General features: G+C 37.7%; 1 protein-coding gene across 4 annotated transcripts in view; it reads right to left on the bottom strand.

The window, feature by feature from the left end:
- The window catches only part of LOC131060739 (pentatricopeptide repeat-containing protein At2g41720), a 349323-nt gene that overhangs the window by 178529 nt on the left and 148365 nt on the right, over window positions 1–22429 (bottom strand). For all 4 annotated transcript variants that reach the window (XM_057994106.2, XM_057994104.2, XM_057994103.2 and 1 more), the window contains exon 3: window positions 1512–1617. In XM_057994106.2, coding sequence (XP_057850089.2) covers window positions 1512–1617 — 106 coding nt within the window. The remainder of the gene's footprint in view (window positions 1–1511; window positions 1618–22429) is intronic.

The following is a 22429-nucleotide window of genomic DNA, read 5'->3' as shown; positions in this document are numbered from 1 at the left end:
AATTCACTTCAAATCTTATTTATTCCTTGAACTTCTTTGATCAAATACTCAAATTCTCCAGCACACACAAGTGATCAATACTGGCTCGGGTATGAACCTTGGTTTTATCATGGCCATGTACCATATATACTAGATCACGGCCAATGGACAACTTACAATCTCATTAGTCATATAGAAGAGGGACAAAAAAACCTTTGCTATCTCGCAGAATAAGAGAATGGAGATTGATAGACTACAGCATTCTTTGGGTATGTTGCAGTTAATATTTCATTGAATTGAGCACTTAAAAGAGTCAAAGAATAAACTAAACAAGTCCTATCATATTAGGCTTTGACACAGCACAATCTGTTTAGAAGTTTGCTTATAGAATCCCTTCAATTCATATATTTTCCATACAATCTTTAATTTGTAAAGACACAAAATCTGATAAGATCATGTTAAATAATCTTCAAAAGAAATGTGTTTCTTAAACATGCCTACAATTCCAATTAGTAGAGTGTATTTGTTACAATTCCAATTTAATTTAGTGTATTTCCATATATTTGATATCATTCAGCCTTCTTGTCAAGTCAGTTGGAACATAAACTTTGCAAACAATGAATTGAGTTTCGAAGAAAAGATTGTCCTCAGAAGAAACCTAACAGAGATTTGGACAAAAAAAATAAACAGCTACGTCTTTTCCTTCAACTGTGTAACCTCAAAACATGCTTGATATATATTATATATGACTGAATTATCACCTGTATTTGAACCATTCATTTAATATGTTTTCAGCACTAGGAATTGGAAGTCCTAAATATTTCCGATATCCTAAAGATGATTACCATATAAATGCCTTTGGAAAATGACTAACCCAAACTTCTCTTATTTATTGGAAAATTGGCCCAGCTAACCTTCCCAAATAATCCAATGGACCTCCCCAATTAATCCCACCAACTCTTCAGAATGGCCCAACCTTGAAAAAAACTGAAAATGCACACAAGGTCAAAACAAATGGAGCCATAAGATTTAAAGATATCCTCAATGGAAAAGTTGGTCCAAGCAATATCTTAATCCCTGATTCATGAGAATGGTAGACCAACTTACCCTTTATATTCATGCTTATGGAAAAATTATTATGAATGATATCTTACAACATAACTGATACTTTTAATACCAATCCATGAACATGCATAGGTCGTCTGACGTTTAATTTAGTCTTTACAAGCAACTGACAGTCTGAACTTTTTAGATCAAAATGAACATTTTAGAACATCGTATAGAATGTGAGCCTTAGAAGTCATTCGAGCTTCATCATAAGCCATAGACGAAGAATAAGGAGACCTATTGCATGCATACAGAAGCTCATAGCAATGTCATCAAAGATACTCATAGCCCACGGTGTCTTATTTATCCTTCATGAGTTTTGGATGAAAAAGCAATTGAGCATCATATAGAATGTAAGCCTCAAAAATTACATGAATTTCATGATAATTTCATTGATGAAGAACAAGAAAATTTTGCATACATACAGCAGCTCGTAGCATGTCATCAAAGATACTCATAGCCCACTGCCATTTTCCTGCTCGACCATGAACACTGATTAAAGCATTATATGTTTCCACATCTGGTTTGCACCTACAGTAAAAATGCCATTAGTGCCAACATCTGACAAGGTAGATGTGAATAATCCTGTTTAGTATATGAGCATTTTCCCTGTGCAAACATAAAATGAGTTTGTCGATTCAGATAAGCTGTTAGAACTTAAAAGCCCGTCCCTTTTTGTGTCAAATTGTCTGTCATTAGCAGGTGTACAATTGTAAGCTGATATTAATTTGCCTGGGTGATTTCTTGGTGTTAGGCATAAAACATAATAACTAACTATATTAATGTTGGCTTTAGAATCGCCATGTGTAAGAAGCCCTATTGGACCTTCTCAAAAAATTTATGAGATTTATTCAATAATAACATATATTAGAGGCCAAAATCAAAGGCAACTAACTATTAATGATGGCTTTAGAATTGCCATGTGTAAGCAGCCCTATTGGACCTTCTCAAAAATTTTATGAGATTTATAATTTATTCAATAATAACATATATTAGAGGCCAAAATCAAAGGTAGAGGGGTGATGGTGAGACATTCGGATATTAGGCATCCCATTTAAGATGCTAGAGTAACGACTTAAGCATGTCAAATATGCCAATTGTTTATTGGAAGAAGTGCTTCCTCAATCTTAGTTTTCTGAAGCTACGCTCCACTCATAGACATTATTATCTTGATTCTTTGTAGTAAATATCGCAGGATTATAGCAAGTAATAATCCTATAAAGAAAAGAGAAATAAGATCAAAAGAGAATAAGATGGTGAAATGTAAATGGCTAAGACTATAGCTCCCACAATCTTTTCAAATTTATTAGTTAAAAAAATCAGTCAAAAGTGGAAACTCTCTACATTAAGGTGCACATATATCAAAATAATTCAAAATAAGAGGAGCTCAAGAAAGATGCATGGGATGAGATAATCAAAGTTGCAATCTTTCTAAGTGAATCACAAAAAAGTTTTAAACATAAATCATCCGGAATGCATCAAAGTAACAACAGTATAATACCTTTGTAGTAAAGCACAACTTGGGCAGACTCAGTTATCAGTTCTCCTGGCTTTCAGAAGACATCAAATTCTCCAACAAAGAAATAAAACAATGAAATAGCACAGCCAACTGAACTTGTCTCCAATAGTTGAGTGAATGTGATTTATTGATATAATCCTCAGATCCAAAACAAATCCATATGATAAAGAGGATTACCAGTGCCTACCACATATTAAAAAATTTAAATAGTCCTTCAAAGTAAGGTTGAAAAAGAAGAGCGTGATCCACAGGAAATGCACAAGCAGGACTTTAATTTTTAAAAAGAAAATCAGAATCAAGAATGAAGGCCACACATTGAGGAAACCGTGTTGGTATTCAAAGGCATGTAGGAGTTTGAAAGAAGTGAAAAGGAGAAGAAAGCCAGTTGTAGGTAAATTGACATGTCCCCTTCTCAAAAATTAAAAAAGTTGACTGAAGACCTGTTGATAGTGTTTTTACGCACTATGCAACACAGAATAAAATATTAAATATTCTATCCTCTCTTGAACAAAGACTCCCAATTGCTAAGCTGCATGATCAAGTGGGACGACTCCAAGGTTCTCGAATGTCAGTTATTGACGTGCTCTTGGATAGACTCAGTTGTATTTGATGTGATATTGCCAGAATCACAAGGTGTACTTACGTTGAATGCTTGAATGCTTTGAATGTCGCTGAAACATGGGATTTCACTTGATTGAAAAAAAGGAAAAAGGGATAGGGTTTAGAAAGCTATTCTACTCCTAGGAATGTAAGAGCAATGGACAATCTTTGGTGGAATTCAACTAAGCTTTTCTTTGACATGCTATGAACATCTCCACAAGGCTAGTGCAATCTCCTAAGAATAGCTTTATGATTTTCAAATCATCACTACAAGCAGGGACACCATCAGGTTGATGCATATCAATGAAGGAATGATAATTGAAGTTAAGCTTGGCTAAGATGGACCCAGTTGACTACGCAAGACACTTTACCATCGGCAAGGTGTTAGTAGTATGGATATACGAATTTCACCATTGATTATACACAAAGTTCTTCCATTCATCTAAACAACATAAAAATTAAATGAGAAGTAGAGACCATGCAAAACATAAAATTAAATGTAAGGTAATGTGTAGAATCTAGATACACCAAAGAGCACGCCACAAGTTGGCCCAAAACATATTTTCTAGATGAACAAATCCAATGTGGATCCCCACACGCTAAGTGAGGACCCAAAAACAATGCAACACAAACTTCTAAGCAAGCGAAGACATCCAAGGATTCACCGCAAGCCAAGGAACCAATCGGCTGAACCACAACAGTTACCTTGAAACACAGATTCCAATCACCATGCATCATCAAACAAACCATCTAGCATTATGCGGAGCACACAAGGATGTTCCATGAACATCCAACAACATTCTCCAATCCTTCCTTCACTTCTTCATATCAAGATCATACTGGCACAACATAACTAATACTAAACACTTTATTTCAAAGAGCCAATCAAACACAAAGCATAATATCACTAATTGCGGACCACACCATCATCTAATAATTGAACTAAGACACAACACAATCGTTGTAAACATGTCCTCCAAGCCGCAGCACTAGAAACATCAATGTCAAGAAATGCAAAGCATTTTCCAAACCACTTCTGACAAAGAACCAGACTGACAGCAAATAGCAATTACTATCCATATCAGCTGCAACACCAAGGACCTGAAAAGACCATATGCAATGTCCACAGAGCATAGACATTATATTCAAGTCTGCAAGACCATATCTACAAATGCAGAGGAATACGGAGCATCCTTTCGGGTATACATCAATACATCTTGTACCAACTTGCTCCATTAGGCTTCTATGGACCAAATTGCAGACCACACCATTATCTGGTAATTGAATTGAGACACAACACAAACATTGTAAACATATCCTCCAAGCCGCAACACTAGAAACATCAATGTCAAGAAATGCAAAGCATTTTCCAGACCACTTCTAACAGAGAACCAGACTGTCAGCAAATAGCAATTACCATCTATATCAACTGCAACACCAAAGACCTAAAAAGATCAAAATGCAATGTCCACAAAGCATAAACATTATATCCAAGTCCACAAGACCATATCTACAAATGTGGAGGAATGCGGAGCATCCTTCCGAGCGCACATCAACACATACTTATTCTACCAACTTGCTCCATCAGGCTTCTATGGACCAAACTATCCCAAAAACATCACCTTCTCATCTCGTACATCATTTGTCATGCATCTAATCCTCATCTTAATATCTCAACTTATCTAAACATCAATTATTATCAGCATTATCAATAATGTCAATATAGCCAACTCAGTACAGACATCGGACACCAAAGAGGTGGGCATCCATAGGCCATCTGCAACTAATATCCATTTGTTCCTCTCATCAAACTCTTCATACTAGCTAAGAAAATCATGACAGCATAATGCAAACAGTAGCCAATGCAGTCTCATCATCATATCCTCAATGATCTACTCATCCATACATACAGATTAATGGCAGTCACAACACTACTGCCAAAAAACACTTCCTCAACAACTGCTTTCCAATACACTAATCCTTACCACTGCAAATCTGATAGGACAAATGTCAACATCATATAAGAACAAATATCTTAGTCAACTCTCTCCATAGAGAAACATTCAAATATTAGTATTATCAACCATGTCACCAAAGTATGTTAGATATCAACACCAAGATGGTGGACATCAAACACAAAGCATCTACTCAACACATCCTTGAGATCCTTATAATCTACAACAATCCTCTACCCAAGAATATATCAGACACTCTATACTATCCATAGTCTTCTTCCAACAATTTCTTATTTAGTTGCACCAAGTGAAAACCCATGGCCAAGAGCATCAGCAACAAGTAGGCAAACAATAACCATAGAGAACCATCAACCAATCTCAGTGTCTACATCATACTATTTCACCATCATTGCAGCAGGCAAGCCATCAAGCAGGCAGCCACAATTACATTATTCATAAAGACACCTTAACATCTATCACCACTCAGCAACCACATCATCAATGACACCTCAACTTCTGTTACCAGCAAAGGACTATACATAGGACAAAATATATTGTTAGACATTAGGTTAAAATCAATGACAACACATATTGCCAACAATCTCCTCCTTTGTCATTGATGGCAACACTACATAATGCAATGTTCTCTCCTTCCATATCTAAATTCTCTTCCCCTTTCATCAATATCTCTCTGTCATATCCTTGGCCTGACACCTATACCAAACCGTAGTTAATAAGAGAAGATTGTCTTGGATCAAGACTCCGCAATCTTCTTTAACCCAACTTGAACAAAGAATAACAAATGACTAAGACTAGCATATGGACAACATCCTCTTTGGGCGGTTAACCATTAACACGGATGGTCAACAATGAGAAGAGAGACAACATAGTATACGTCAATATGTAAATAAAGAGACCGGAATAAGATTGATCAGACTTTGTCTTCGTCAATTGAATCAAGATGCTCATCCAATTCATGGAGAGACACACATAATGAGGAATTATAATAGTAGCAAAGACGATACCCGTAAGACAATAATCCATGTCTTAGACAGCCATTCTTAAACCACACACACTAAGCAACATATCAAATCTAGAGAATGTTAGTCAACTCTGAGTGTTTAACACTTTTAACCCTAGAAGTGTATTCTTAGTGTAACCACACACCTTAAGCAACATATTAAGCCTAGAAAATGTCAGTCAACTCTAAGTGTTTAACACCTTTAAGCCTAGATGCGTAAGCTTGGTGTGTGTGATTTAAGCCATTCCGTCTTAGACAGCATATACCAATAAGATGACGGGGAATTGTTATATCAAACAAACAAGCAATCAGGGTAGCATTGACCATGACGGAATGGCTATGAGAAGACAAACAAATATTAAATAAATGATAAGAGGACAAACCCATTAAGATGGAAGATCATTTATGTGATGCAATTAAAATTGACGTCACTCTTGGGTCTTAATAAAAAGAAGACGATTCTAATTGGAGAAACATGGAAGAAACCATAGAAGGGAATCGAGAATAGAAATCAGCAAGCAAACTCAAACAACCATCAAGGGCAATAAGAAAAGAATTAAGAAATAAACTTCAAGCAGCAACAATAGAGATAGGACAGCGACAGAACCAGTTAACGGAAAGGAAAGTCAATTAGCATCAAATCGAGAAGATCAAGCTACTGGTAACATTCTTGCAGTAATCTTTATCATTACTGTTATTTAATTTGTTTCAGCATTCTAACACGAATATTCTGAGTTTACTCCTCATCATTATGTACTCAGCATTAAGGACTGATCTGTTTAGAGTTATCATTAGATTAACAGGGGTTATAGTAACAATAATTAGAGTTAATCATGTCTTATTATGAATCAGTTATCTCAGCCACTTATAGCTATGTTAGTTAGACATGCTAAAATGTACTTAATATATTTTTGTTCTACATCATTCATTATAAATGTATAATGCTTACATATTAGAAATATATCCTTGTGGAGGAAGGGTATGGAATGTGATGGAGGGGTAACGAGGGGTTTGTAAGTAGGCCATCCTAGGATGACCAAAGTGGCATCAAGAGCTTGGCTGGCCCTTACACGGAGGATTCAAGGAACTCGGTTGCATTCTCTACCCGTTCCCCCACAAGACATGATAATATGGGAGAAACGGATTTAATAAGCAGGCAAGTGCGAACAGCCAAGTGGAGCAAGAAGGTTGTAGAAGGCAACCTTTCTTGGGCTTGGTGTAGAAATGGCTCCAAGCAAACCTTCATGTCTCTTTCTCTCCAACTCTTATGTATTGTAAATTTAGTATTTGATATAACCCTAACAATAAGATGAATGTGTATTTGTATTTGTTCTTATGCTTTATATGCAGGTTCTACATACAAGAATGTAATTTGTTTAACAAGTTGATTGATTGGTAAGTCCAAACCCTAACCCTAATTTGTGTAATTTATGTTCATAGGTAAAAGTTAGTGCAAATTGGAAAGAAAACATTAAACTCCCCCTTTGACATCAAGGACGAAGGATGCATGATTCAAGATTCAGATTTAGCAGCACAATCTCTAATTTATTTTCTTCCCTTTCGCCAACTACCAACCAACTCTTTGCTCCCCTAACAGTAGCAATCAACATCAATCAAAAACAAAGGATATACCTTGAAGTCCTTCACTTGGCATGCATTCTTATCTTCTTTGTGCACATACTTGGCATATGTTCCACCTGTCAATATTAATCCAATAAACTGCTATCTCATCCTTTTGCATCTTCTACTAAGATAGTCAAATCGTCAACACATATTGCCACAAGTATCTGATATACAAATTAAATAAATCTTTCCCATGTTCTAAAACAACTTGCCTTCATTATCAAGTTGAACATATCCAAACCAGAGAGCTTCACAAATAGAAGCCACAACACTTAGGGGGGTATAAGATATATACAATGGACACTTCCCCCTGACCCTTCGCTATCCTTTTAGTTTCCGGAAGAACCATTTGCACCATCTTGGGGGACAGATTCATTCTTCACCTTGTCATCTTCCTTATCTTCTATCTTCTTTATCCACATCTTTTCCATTTCTCTCTCTTTATCTAATCAACCTTCTTCTATGAATCATTATTTCCTCTATAGAATCTAGCAATGTCTTGATCTGTCATAATTATAACAAGTAATATTTTGTTGTGAGACATACCTTCTTCCTACACTAGATTCACAGCTTCTAGCCTTACAACCAAACATGTTACACGTGTAGCAATATCCACTAAAAAATCTAACATTGCTCATATCCATAACATCATTCCTCATAGTTCTACTTCTACATTCACCTACTCTATGACCATACTTGTTGCATGCACAGCACTAACCATTAAAGGATTGAGGCCTAAAAGCCCTAATTGAGCTTATGTTCATTCTACTTCTACATTTGGCAACCTTATGTCCAATCCTTTTACAAGAGAAACAATTGCCATTAAAATATGGAAGATACTTGGTTGGAGCAGTTTAATTTGAAGTACATTTTCTGAAGTTCTTGCTTTGGCTCCAAAGTTGTCTAAATTCATTTCCATCTACATTAGTCTTCTTGAATTAATGTGCCTTTTCTTCTTTACCCTTGCTATCCACCATGTTTGTCTGAGAGCATTCAAAATCATCTTTATTACTATCAAATATACGGGTGTTTTTAGCTTCCTCCAATTCTTTCTTCAAAGAAACAAGTTCTTCCTCAAGCTTGGTGCACTCGATGAAATTTTCATGAAGCTTGGAATCTAAACAATCAGCAATCACCTTGTCTTCTTCAATCTGAATCTTTAGGTTGACAATTTCATCCCTTCTGAGTTTGTCCTCGTATTCTCTGTTTTCTCTAACTTCTGACTTTAGCTTGATAATTTCATCTTCTACCTTTTTGAGTCTTAACTTGCATTCTTCACATTCAGTCTTTACAGCAGCAAGGTCATCAAGAGCAGACTGGAGATTCTTTTCAAATTTTGTTTCATAGTTATCCAAACCAACATTATCCCAATCAATTTCCAATCATCCTTCTGAGAATTCATCACTTAGTTTCCACCGGGTTTTCCTGAGCTATTATATTTAAGGCTATGAATGGGTTTGCCTTCTTTAGTTAATAGATGTATCCATCAGCCCTTGTGTTTGCTCCCTACGGTGAATATGTTTTGACATCACGAAACACACAGAAAACTATGAATGCTTAGAACATAAGAACAATTACAATAACATAGGCAGAATGATATAACTTTATTGCTCAGTAATGGATATTACAATCACATCAAAATGTATATTCAATCATAGCTCTTGTCCCCCAATACATTGCCAGAATATATACCACTCCATCGGTTGGCAAAGGTGCCAACTGTCAAAACTACCAACTACCTACGGGAACTAATTATCCATTACATGCCAAATTAACATAACAACTAAGTTTTATTTAGTGACGACATAATTATCGTCTACATCAGCCCCCCCAAAAAAAGAAGTCTTCCAGATGACTACAGCAAAATGGGGCTAAGACGAAGAACTACTACTGAGGGCAAGGATGAGAGGACGTCCCTGGAGTGATGGAGGAAGCTGGAGCTTGGTGCTGGAGGTGTTGAAGTTGCGTTGGACGGAGCCGTAGGTCACGCTCGACTACGAGCTGGCATTCGTGGGTTGTCTTCACCATGTGGACTGCCTCCATTGGGTCCTTGTCTTCTTGTGCTACGTGGCTTGTCAATGCCGCCACCCTATCCTCCAATGCTCTCATCTTAGCACTCTGCTATGTCACACACGTCGCCTGGAGTGCGACTGTCTCCTCTAGCTCAACTCAGATTTGCTTCTCCACAGTGGCAAGTTCTGTGCGTTTAACAACTCTTTTTGGAGACCGACAACCTCTTCCTTAGCAGCTCCCTGCTCTACCTGGGCCCATCGCATCTGAAAAAATAGTTCCCTGTAGGAACTCTCCATTCCCTGGAGGGTGGGAACAAGCACCCCCTGGTCCTGCATGAGGTGCCCCTGTTGCCAAGTCTCTACCATTTGCTTTGTCTCAGCCGCCGGTCAGCCCTGCTGAGTGAAGTACCGCTCAAACTCCTCCTGGCACCCATTCCTTATAAACTCCAAAAGCTTCTCTGCCTCTGGAACTGCTCCTGCGTTCACCCGTAGGGCCATGTCTACAATTCCTCTTGCCACTTCGGTAAATCCCTCCAACTCTGCCATGAATCGCTGAATGGACCCCACTAGGTCCTGTGGGTCTGGTTGTGAAATCCGAAGGCCCATGTCTGTATTATCTTCTACTGGTGGTGGCTCTATGTGAATCATCTTGTCGTCCCCAAACTGGATGCTCTCATCCTCCAGATTAATGATAGTATGTGTATTCTCCTTTTCACTTTCTCCCGTACTGGGAGTCTGCCCAACTTTCCCGATTGCATCATCAATGATCTATCCAACTGCCATTGTGCGTGGCGAAGGAGGTGGAGGTATGTGTGGTGCTAGTGCGAACTTGCCCAACCAGCTATCCAAGGATGCATCCACATCCTTCTCTTGGCCTGTTTCCTCAGTCATAAAAGCATCTAGTACAATCGGTACATTTCGCTCCTCTTGTACTACCCTGCCATCTGTAGGAGTTTCTCCCGCCGGTGTTACCAAGCCTTCGGTCGTAGGTGTTCCCCTTTGTACCACTCTTCCATCTATAGGGTTTTTGTCATGTCCCCTCCTTGATCATTGCATATGTATATATCCTAAATGAAGCAACTATTATTATTATTTCTACAATAATTATCAACAAATGATTATTATTATAATAATTATCAAACAATTATATATAATTTGTTATGATTATTATTATTTGTTATGATTATTATTTATTATTATTGTTATATATGATTATTATTTATTATTATTTATATAATAACTATCAAACAATTATAATGCAATAAGGCAGCGGTCATCAAAGATATGTTGAGGAAATAATGATTAATAATATTAATTAAGATTAACAAATTAGTAATCCGAATAAAGCAACATTAAATTAATATTATATGGTCGACTTATAATATTGATGGTCAACTTCATCAGAATATTTATATAGTAGCGATAATAGAGGTGGCAAACAAATAAGGAAAAAGAGTCTAAATTTCATTGATAACCGAATACGTAAAGACCAGTATTTTCTACTGATGACCTTAGCAGATCTAGATTAATATTTGACACATAATATATTGAAAGTTCATTAGTGGAAGTAAGCGGAAATTGAGAAAATTGTCGATAACAAAACATATAGTGCATTTGTTTCATGAAATACCTTCATGCCATCGAATAAATCTCTTTTACTAACTTGGACCGCTCATTCTGAGCAATTGCCTTTGGCTTGTATCACTTGCTTAAGTACCCGATTACACTTGAAAGACAAAACATCCTTATTGGTAATTTAATTCATTGAGATTTATGTAGTAATAGTTCACTTTGGACGAGCATATAGAGTCATGGTTTAGAGAGTAGCAACCATCAATCATAACAAGGATCAATATACATATAACCATAGCAAGACGACAGTATATAGAATATACAACAAGACATGTATTTGTGGATATTTTGAAGAGGTATAATGGCATTGCCTAGAGAGTGTGAACTCATGAATTCCGATGGGAACCTTGTTTAGCATTAATAAATTGATATAATCAAAGACTGATTCCTTAGTAGTAATCACTTCACTTGGAAAAGGTGCGTCTATTATAAAATGATGCGTCTTTCTACATTGACACCAATGTATAAATAACATTGGAAGATCGGGCGTGAAAAGGAAGGATCAGAACTAAATATCTGGGACTCATCAGCAAACCAAAGGAAGAGATTATTACCATACCACATCAAGGAGAGGATCAAACATCACAATCTGTGGTAATGATTGGTAAGGTGTATCTCAGCTAATGACTATCTGCAGATTACATAATGATAATATTATGAAGAACAATTAAACCATAATCCAAGACACTGCGTTAATAAATATATATCAGAAAATACTGCCAATTAATTATGCCAGTAATTATTAAGAAAACAGATTAACTAAAGTAGTTTTGCATTGGTAATACTTGGAAAATTAAAATAATAAACGGTCTGATCCTTTCTCTTGGTGGTATGCATGGCGATGGGCTTCATATGAATACTTAATATATGAGCCCGACAATGTCTTTAGGCAGAATTCAATAACAGTATTAATATGAACTGCAAACAGTGGCAGACCAGATCTGACATGTGTCAGATCTGTCTGCCTTTACCAGCCACAATATATAAATTAATGATTAATAAGCAATGGTAGTATTAAGGATTTATACAAAAGGTAATAAGCAAATACATAATAATTGCTAATATAAATATATATATATATAAAGATGCTTGATCAAAAGAAATAATAATATTAGATCAATAAAAATTAGAAAGAACTCTTAGTAAATAGTCAATAAGAGGAATAACGAGATTAATCGTCTAATGAGAAAAATACATAAGTACTTGTTAATAACTAATAAATTGAAGAATATCACTGTCTGACTTTATGTTTAGTCTCTCAATTGATCAATATTAGTATATTGAGATAGATTAATTATGTTAATCAGGTAGGGGACATTACAGTTTTTGCCATATACCACACCTTCGTCAACACCTTCAGCCATAAGTGTTTGTGTAAGTGTTTCTTGGTCAAGTGCTCCTTCGGCCGTAGGAGTCTCAGTCGTGGATGTCTGCAGATGTACGGCTTCTTCGGTCAAGCAAACTACTCCAATTGCCAACGCAACTTGCGGAAGGGATACTCGTACTTGTGCCTACAAGGACCCTTCAGGTACCTTCTGAAATAGTAGGCCTATGGGAGTGGCCTCTCCAAGGAGCGTGGCCACTGTAAGTGATTGTGTGGATACCAAGTAGGCAAAAGGGGACAACTTTGGGGCTGCAAATTTGACCCGCGCTATGACTTTCTCCAGTGCCGATAATTCCTTTACTCGTGTCTGTACTTCCCCTTCGGTCGTGGCCCACTCCTCCCCTTCGCCTCCTCTCAATTGTGGTTCTACTCCTTCAACCTCCTCAACCTCCTCGAAATCCCCGCTGTGGGGTGCCATTCTTAAGCCGTCATTGCCACATCTACTTTCCAAATCCTCAGTTTCTTCTTCTTCGGCTTCTGCATCCTCATCTGAAATTTCTTCCTCCACATCCTATTTCCTTTTCTTCCTAGCAGGTTGGGTGGTGTCACTTCCGAGTGTGTCCCAATGGACCCAATAATACGTTGCCGGTTTGTTCGGCTTGACCCTACGCTGTGGCTGAAATTTACCCCACTTCTCTGAAGGCACCTGTGTACGTACTGCATCCAAGAAAAGGTTGATTGCATGATGGCACATATAGAATGTCTTGTGCTCTAGCGACAGGAAATCATGAATTCTATCTGAAAACCTTTGTTCTTCTTTCATGGGCTTTTTCATTCCACTCTCCACCTCCATATTACCAAATGTATCATCGATAACTTTACATGCTTCCATGGGTTGCTCTTCACCGAGAGTTGTAGCTTCAAGGAAATTACATGGTGAAAATACCTCATAGTCCTCCATTTGCCAGTGGAATAGTCCATTCAAGGAACTCGTCTCATTTTCAAATCAATCCAGTTCGAGCACCCCTTCATCATTGAGTTCTATGCCTTTCCTCCCTTCGTCCATACCAAACTCTTCACCCTCAAACTCTAAGTCGATGGATGCTAGTTCTTCACTCACCGCCTGCTTCCTCAAGTCAATCACATATTTATGCCCTTCACTCTCGATGGAGTGTGTTCTTCTTCCGGTTATGATTTCCCTTCGCCATGATCAACCAACCTCTTCCGAGGAGGGCATCATAGGCCTTTTTCTCTAGTGGAATGACGATGAAGTCGAGGAAGAAATGTTGGGTGTCGATAACAACTTTTTGTGCCATAAGTGTTCCCAAGGGTTTGATACCATGTTGGTTGGCACCTTCAAGATGAAATGTTGGTGGCCAGAGAGTTGGTTTGCCCAGACCCCTCCATGTTTCTTCCGGCAATACATTTACTCTGGAGCCACCGTCGACAATGGTATTCGTTAGCTTCCGTCCCATTATCTCCATTTCTACTACAGTTGGCTCCTGACCAATACTCACAGTGAGCAGCATGGGGTCTGCGGCCGATGTGCCAGATGGTTTTGCCACTAGCTGGTCCATGGTAGATGTGCCAGGTGATTTTGCCACCAGCTCACAGCGTTCCTGGCCAATGATATTGTCACCAACTACATTTGTGAGGGCCATTTTTAATTGTGGCATAGTCTGCAGAAGGTCAGATACCCGTACTGGTACAGTAGCTTGCAACATTTGTTTTATGATAGTTTTCTCGGACTCCGACCATGGTGGAGTACTGGCGGCATCATGTGAGGCCCTTCGCTCCTCTACCATCGCTCGTTCAACATCCGCCTTTGCCTCTCGGAGTCTTTCCTTCTCCGTAAGAGGATCAGGGTACACTACTTTTTTGCTTTGTAACCTCGTGATTGCCAGTATCTCCTCGTCTGGCTCTTTGACGTGCAGCATATTTACCCCTTTCTGCTTTGGACAGTCGGTGTCTTCATGGTCACCTAGTCCACACAATTTGCACAATAATTGTACGTTGTCTTTCTTGTTCTGGCAATCTCTCGCAAAGTGTCCCCATTCACTAAATTGTCGACACTATATTATAGGTTGTCCTCTGGAGTCGTACTGTATTTGGTTTTGCCCTCATTTATTTCCATAACCGCTTGGCGATGCATTATGTGATTTTGATGGGCTGGTCTCTCCCTATGTGAAGAGTACTTGTGTACTTCTCACCTTCAAATTGTATGGGCACTCCTTGATTGAATGCCCCAGCACTTGGCAAATTTCACAAAACATATTCCTGGGACAATTACCTTTCATGTGCCCTTCACTTTTGCACTTAGTACACCATAGTTCATTACCTTCTATGTTGGTTCCTTTCTCAGCCTTCAATTCTTTCATCATTCTCAACATATCCCGTCAAAGGGCTCGTACGGTTTTGGATTCTTTGTCACTGCTACCTTCAAGGCTCTCATCATTGTTGGTCTTCCTCTTCTCTCGGGAGGAGGTTTTGTTTTCACTCTCGATGTCCATCGCCTGATTGTAAGCATCGGCGTATGAGGACAGAGGCACTACTTTCATCTTCTTCCGCAATGAGGGTATCAATCCCTCCGTGAACCACCTCTTCTTCAACCCGTCGACTGGCTGGTTCTCCATCTTGTTCAATAGTTCTTTGAGCCTGCAGTTGTAAGCACATACACTCTCATTTTTCCCTTGCTTGGTATTATAGATTTCTGCCACGATCTCATTATCATCCCTCAGGAGTTTGAATTCCTCCTCGAAGGCCTTCTTCAAATTATTCCATCTTGTTTTGTACTGACGTCAAGGTCGGTATACTAATCAATTGCCATCTCTCGAAGGGTGGCCGAAAACGCCTTCAACCAGTAATCCTAGTCATCTTGGCCATTTGCCTCCCAAATGGTTATACATGTTTTGCAATGTCGTACGGGGTCCTCTGATCCATCCCCCATGAACTTCGGCAGTTTCTGCTTCTCCCAAGTGTTCACCATTGTTTTCACTCGGAAGGTACCATGTGTATTCGCCTTGTGTGCCTGACCTAGGTGGACTGTTTCGACCGCTACGTTCCGGTGCTTTCCCTGCACTCTTGGCCACACAGGCATCCTCTACACGTCCACTTTCAGCATCCCCAACACTCTGCTGGACTGTTCCGACTGCTGTGTTCCAGTGCTTTCCTTGTACTTTCAGACACGCGTGCGTCCTCTACACGTCCACCTCCAACGTCCCAACACTTCCAATACTTCCAGGCTCTGACTCATCTCTGTGCTCCCTCCGACCGAGGGTCAGTGGATGTCATAACCCCTCCTTGGACATTGGATTATTGTGATTAAGTAAATACGATAATTAAAACATTTATTAATTAACATTTAATAATATTGGAAAATCGTCTCATTTATGAGACTTCACGATTTTCCTCTAAAGTGAAAGGGTTGTCATAACCCCACATCCTGGTGATGTAATTAATACTAGTTTTTGTGATTCTTCATCATAATAATAAATTATCATTTATTATGTAATTAATTATTGATGGTAATAGTAGTATTAATCATTCATTAATATAAAAATAAAATTAATTCTCACTTGGCTCAAAGCAACGATTGTATTGAAACCTTTGCTTGTTACACAAGGTAAACAGCATCGAGTAAGATTATTAAATGCTAATATTTAAATAGTGACCAGGTACAAAGTATCATAAGACAGACCTTAGCATCTAATAATAAAGATAATACTCAATGATATCTCCGTTACCGATCAAAGATATAAGAAGGCCATTGATCACACTCTCAGAGGGGAAGGGGAGATGTCCCCATCCAGACAATCAAAACACGATGATGCCACTCTAGAATAGAATTTAAAAATTAAATAATAATACAATTAAGATATGAAATATTTATTTAACCAACAGAGAAGATTTAATATATAATTTATATTTATTAAATATTAATATTAATTTCATATTTATTAAATAATAATAATAAAAGTAATATAAATAAATGAATAGTAATAAAATAAATATCTAATGAGAACATTCGAGTAAAGACTTGGCCAATATCGGTGTATGAACAGCCAGCGCTCAAACTAATATCCATGACTGGCCACGAGATAATTATAGTCAGCATCAATGAGGAATATAATAATATTATCGATGGAATATCTCATCCCGAAAAATCAATTTAATCCAACATGATTACATCTATAGGTACCGATGAAATAGAGACTATCATATGGCTAGCAATTCATTAACAAATAATCATCAATAAATCAAGGATATGCAAACTACTAGTGGAGAGACATGATTAGGAAGAGACCTATCTCTCCGATAGCCAAGCGATACAACCATTCCATCGTGCAAGATACATAAGGGAAGAGTATCAGCGATGAAAGGGGGAGAAATGGGAGAAGGTCAGAATACACGAACCACAAGAAGAGATATTGGCATTTATAAGAGATGAAATATACAGCAGTTCAATTCAATTCTGTAGTTGTGGTATAGGATACGTGACACAATATAGGATGTTCTATATATGCTCTGTCTGATTATTATAACCAGACATTGTTGGTCAAAGGGGGGAGAACTCAGAAAACATATATTAATTCAGCAGCATTTATAATTATCCTGTGATGTGGAAGCAGATTATAAAGGAAGGAATACCATGTGGAGGTCTTTGATCTGACAGATATCAGAATTAAAGAAAAAGGACTTCAATAGAAATTCAGATTTATTAGTATTAGAATACACTTGCCAAAGTGCTTTGTTGGCCCCACACAATAATTATAATAAAAGAATCTCCAAACAGCATTTGCAACAATTAGAAGAGGTTTTGAAGGTTTCACAATTTTTTGTGTTTTTAGCAGCAGCTCCACTAAATGGAATGGGACCCACTTGTAATACTTTGAAAAATTGGTTGTGTTTTTTACTTCAACCCCACTTAAGCTTTCACAAGGAATTTGTAGGTTATTACCAAAGAGTCAATGAATGTCTAAGAGGAGTCAACAACATATTGAAGATTTTTGTTTGGGAAAAATTACTTGTGTTTTTTACCCATTCTCCACTACTTGTGAGATACCAATCAAATAAAAGCTGTAGTAAATCATGATCAATTGAAGTGTCAACACATGATTTAGAGAGAGTTATATGAAGATTATGGCATGGTATATATAAGGGAGACATATCAAGTACATTCATTAATTTAAGAAGAGGGAGAAAAATAATAAAAGGATAAGTAGGGGAAATTGGAGAAAGACACTTGGAAGACTTTTATTTCTTGTTTTCAGATTTGAATCTCTCTAGTAGAGCATAAGTTTATGATATAGGAGCACCACTCCTAAGTATATAAATGGAGAAAGCTATCAAGATAAGTTCTACCTTCTGAATTATTCATAGAAATTTAAGTTAAATATTATAGTGAAATGTCCTCAGATTTGATAATATTTAATTTATAAATGTATTATAATTCTCACTATAAGTTGAAATTGTTGTCTCAGGACTGAATTAGGGAAAATCCCAAGGAGGGACATTACAGCGGATCACTTAATCGCTTGGTCTTGACCACCCTGTGGCCTCTTCTCACCTTTAATGGGGTCTATAGACATGCATCACTCAATGCTGACCCGATTTCTTTTAAGGAAACAGCGCCAAAATGTTTGCTCCCTACGGTGAATATGTTTTGACTTCACGAAATACACACAAAACTAAGAATGCATAGAACATAAGAACAATTATAGTAACAAAGGCAGAATGATATAACTTTATTGCTCAATAATGGACATTACTATCACATCAAAATGTATATTCAATCATAACTCACGTTCCCCAATACATTGCCAGAATATATACCACTCCGTTGGTTGGCGGAGGAACCAATTGTTAGAACTACCAACTACCTACAGAAACTAATTATCCATTACATGCCAAATTAACATAACAACTAAATTTTATTAGAGACAACATAATTGCCATCTACACCTTGTTCCTTATGCAACCAATCTCTCGAAGGTACCTTTTTCTGATTTCACACCCACTCTTGTGAAATATAAGTTTGTGTCCTTTGTTGCACATTTGACTAACATTGAGCAAGTTATATTTCAAACCTTCAACATAGAGAACATCCTTTGTTCTACACTTTCCATCAACTCTAACAGTCCCCTTTCCACAGATTGAGCAGCTTCTCCACCAAATTTAACTGATCCACCATCCCATTCGTAAGATTGATGAAGTTTCTTTTATCACCAGTCATGTGATTGGAGCAGCCACTATCAATCACCCAAACAATTGGGTCTTCTTTTGCATGAAGAGCATTCCAGACAATTAAGGATCTTTCATTGTTTTCATCAGCATGCAAAGTACTAGATTCCTTACATTCTTCAACATTGTCAACTTTCATAACCATGAACAATTCTTCATTATTTAAATCCTCACAATCCTCATCCTCAGAAGAGTAAAATTGTTGGGAGTAAAAACTTCGTTTAGGCATGTCTCTTCTATCTCTATCTTCTTTTTTGTTTCTATCTCCTCCTCTCTTATTGTTATTATCCCTAAAAGAACACCTAGAAGCATAATCACCAATTCTTCCACAGTTAAATCATTTGAAGGGTAACTTACCTTTATATTTGCCAGTGCCTTTCTTCTATCTTATAAAGTTTGCTTCTGCATCAAATTCTTCATCAAGATCAGCATTGTCTTCGACTTTTTTACTGGCTTTGAATGCAACTTCCTTCTTGGAATTGTCCAACTCAACATCTCTCATCTCAAAAGCATTAAGTGCTTCATAGAGTTGATCCATTGTAGAAGCATCCAAATCCTTACTTTCTTCAATAGAAGACACCTTAGGAACAAACCATTTAGGCAAGGTTCTAAGTACCTTCTTTGCTACCTCATCTTCTTCTAGTTTGCCACCAACTCCTCTGATCCCACTAACCACTTCAGTTACCCAGAGCATGTAGCTATCAATATTCTCAACTTCAAACATCCTTAGACTCTCAAAATTGCTTTTAAAATTCTGCAACTTTACTTGCTTTATCTTCTTGTCTCCTTCATATACACTACTGAGCTTCTCCCAGACTTATTTGGCAAATTTGCAATCCATCACCTTCAAGAGTTCAATGCCAAACAATACACTTATGATCGCATTCCTTGCCTTTCCATTGTTCTCATGCATTCTGATTTATAACAGGTGATGTAGAGAGAGGAGTATAACCATCTACAACAAAGTTATAAATTCCATATGTCACAGAGTTCAAATATAATTCCATCCTCATCTTCCAAGGAGTAGTTTGTACCTGATCAATCTTGTGCCATCCTGGATCTGCCTCAAGCGATTAAGCTACTTCTAGAGGAACTTGGCTTTGATACCAATTGTTGAATACACCTTACAACTGAGAATGGGGGTGAATCGGTCTGAACCTAATACTTAAAGTTTATTACTTAAACCACAAAAATTTTAACCTTATTCTTATTAGCAGCAATGAAAGATATAAAAATGAAACACTATGCACAAGAGAACATTAGAATGACATGGAAAACTCAAACAGGGAAAAACCACAGTGAGAGTCAACTCACAATATATGAAATGATTACAATATAGTTTTAAGCTCACTACCAAGGAAGTGCATTACTCCCTGAAGGACTTGCAAGCTAGAGCACACTACCCTAGGGCAAGATACAATGCTTGCAGTCTGAAGATCATATCTTCAGAGCATGGTACAATGAATATATGAAACAGGAACAAATAGGCCTTAAGCAATACTACCTCCGACAATCTCCAAACATGGAATTGTCCTTGAATCTCTATCTCAAACGACTAACTAAACAACAATCACCACACACTAACTTTGTCACAATTGACTTTTGCAAATGATATAATCATGTAGGCATAGCACACACATTGATCCGCACACACATGTACACTCCAACACACTCACCTTCAACATCAACTTGATCTTCTGTATATACCATCTTCTTCAATGCAAACTTCAATTAGGTCGGCCAGAATAGAGTCCTATCAAATCGGCCACTAAACCATAATTATGGTGAAAGTGGTCCAATCCAGGAGATAGAGAGAACCTTGAACATCTTAACACTTATTTCCAAGCAAGTAGAAACAATTCACACGCTATCAATCATCCTCCAAAGGTTGGCAACAAGATAACATGTAGATACACCAAACAACACACCACAAGTCAGCCCAAAACATATTTTCCAAAAGAACAAATAAAATGTGGATCCCCACACGCCAAGGTAGGACCTAAAAACAATGCAACACAAACTTCTAAGCAAGCGGAGACATCCAAGGATTCATTGCAAGCAAAGGAGAAACACCAGTCAGCCGAACCACAACAATTACCCTGAAACACAAATTTCAATCACCATGCATCATCAAACATACCATCTAGCATTATGTGGAGCACACAGGGGTGTTCCATGAATATCAAGCAACATTCTCAAATCCTTTCTTCACTTCTTCATATCAAGATCATACTAACACAACATAATTGATACTAAACACTTCATTTCAAAGAGCTAGTCAAACACAAAACAAAATATCACTACTTGCAAACCACAGCATCATTTGACAATTGAACTAAGACACGACACACACGTGAACATGTCCTCCAAGCCGTAGCACTAGAAACATCAATGAGGAGAAATGCGAGGAAATGCAAAGCATTTCCCAAACCACTTCAAACAGAGAACTAGACTGTCAACAAACAACAATTACTAACCACATCTGTTGCAACACAAAGGACTTGGAAAGATAGGAGGGCAGTGTCCACAGAGCATAAACATTATATTCAAGTCCGCAAGACCATATCTGCAAATGCAAAGGAATGGGGAGCATTCTTCCACGCACACGTCAATGCATACTTCTTATACGAACTTGCTCCATCAGGCTTCTATGGACCAAATATCCTAGAAACATCACATTCTCATTTTGTGCATCATATGTCATGCATCTAATCATCATCTTAATACATCAACTTGTTTGAACATCAAATGTCATCAACATTATTAACTGTGTCAATACAACCAACTTAGTGCAAACATCAGACGCCAAGGAGGTGGATATCCACAAACCATCTGCAACCAATATCCATCTGTTCCTCTCATCAACCTCTTCATACCAGTTAAGAAAATCATGACAACATCATACAAACAGTTGCCAATGCAATCTCATCATCACATCCTCAATGATGTACTCAACCATACATACAAATACTCATGTCAATCACAACACGGTTGCCAGCAAACACTTCCTCGACAATTGCTTTCCAATACACTAATCTAAACCACTACAAATCTAATAGGACAAATGTCAACACCATATAAGAAAAAATATCTTCATCAACTCTCTTCATAGAGTAGCACTCAAATATCAGTACTATCAACCATGTCACCAACCGTGTCACTATCTAAACACACTTTATGTTAGATATCAACACCAAGATGGTGGACATCAAACACAAAGCATCTACTCAACACATCCTTGAGATTCTTTACAATCTACAACAATCCTCTGCGCAAGAATATATCAGACACACTTCGTACTATCCATTGTCCTCTTCCAACAATTTCTTATTCAGCTACACCAAGTGACAACCCTTGGCCATTAGCATCAGCAACAAGCAAGCAGACAACCGCCATAGAGAACCATCAACCAATCTC

Source organism: Cryptomeria japonica, chromosome 10 (assembly GCF_030272615.1).
Source record: "Cryptomeria japonica chromosome 10, Sugi_1.0, whole genome shotgun sequence".
NCBI lineage: Eukaryota > Viridiplantae > Streptophyta > Pinopsida > Cupressales > Cupressaceae > Cryptomeria > Cryptomeria japonica.
This window is presented reverse-complemented; position numbering and strand designations above follow the sequence as displayed.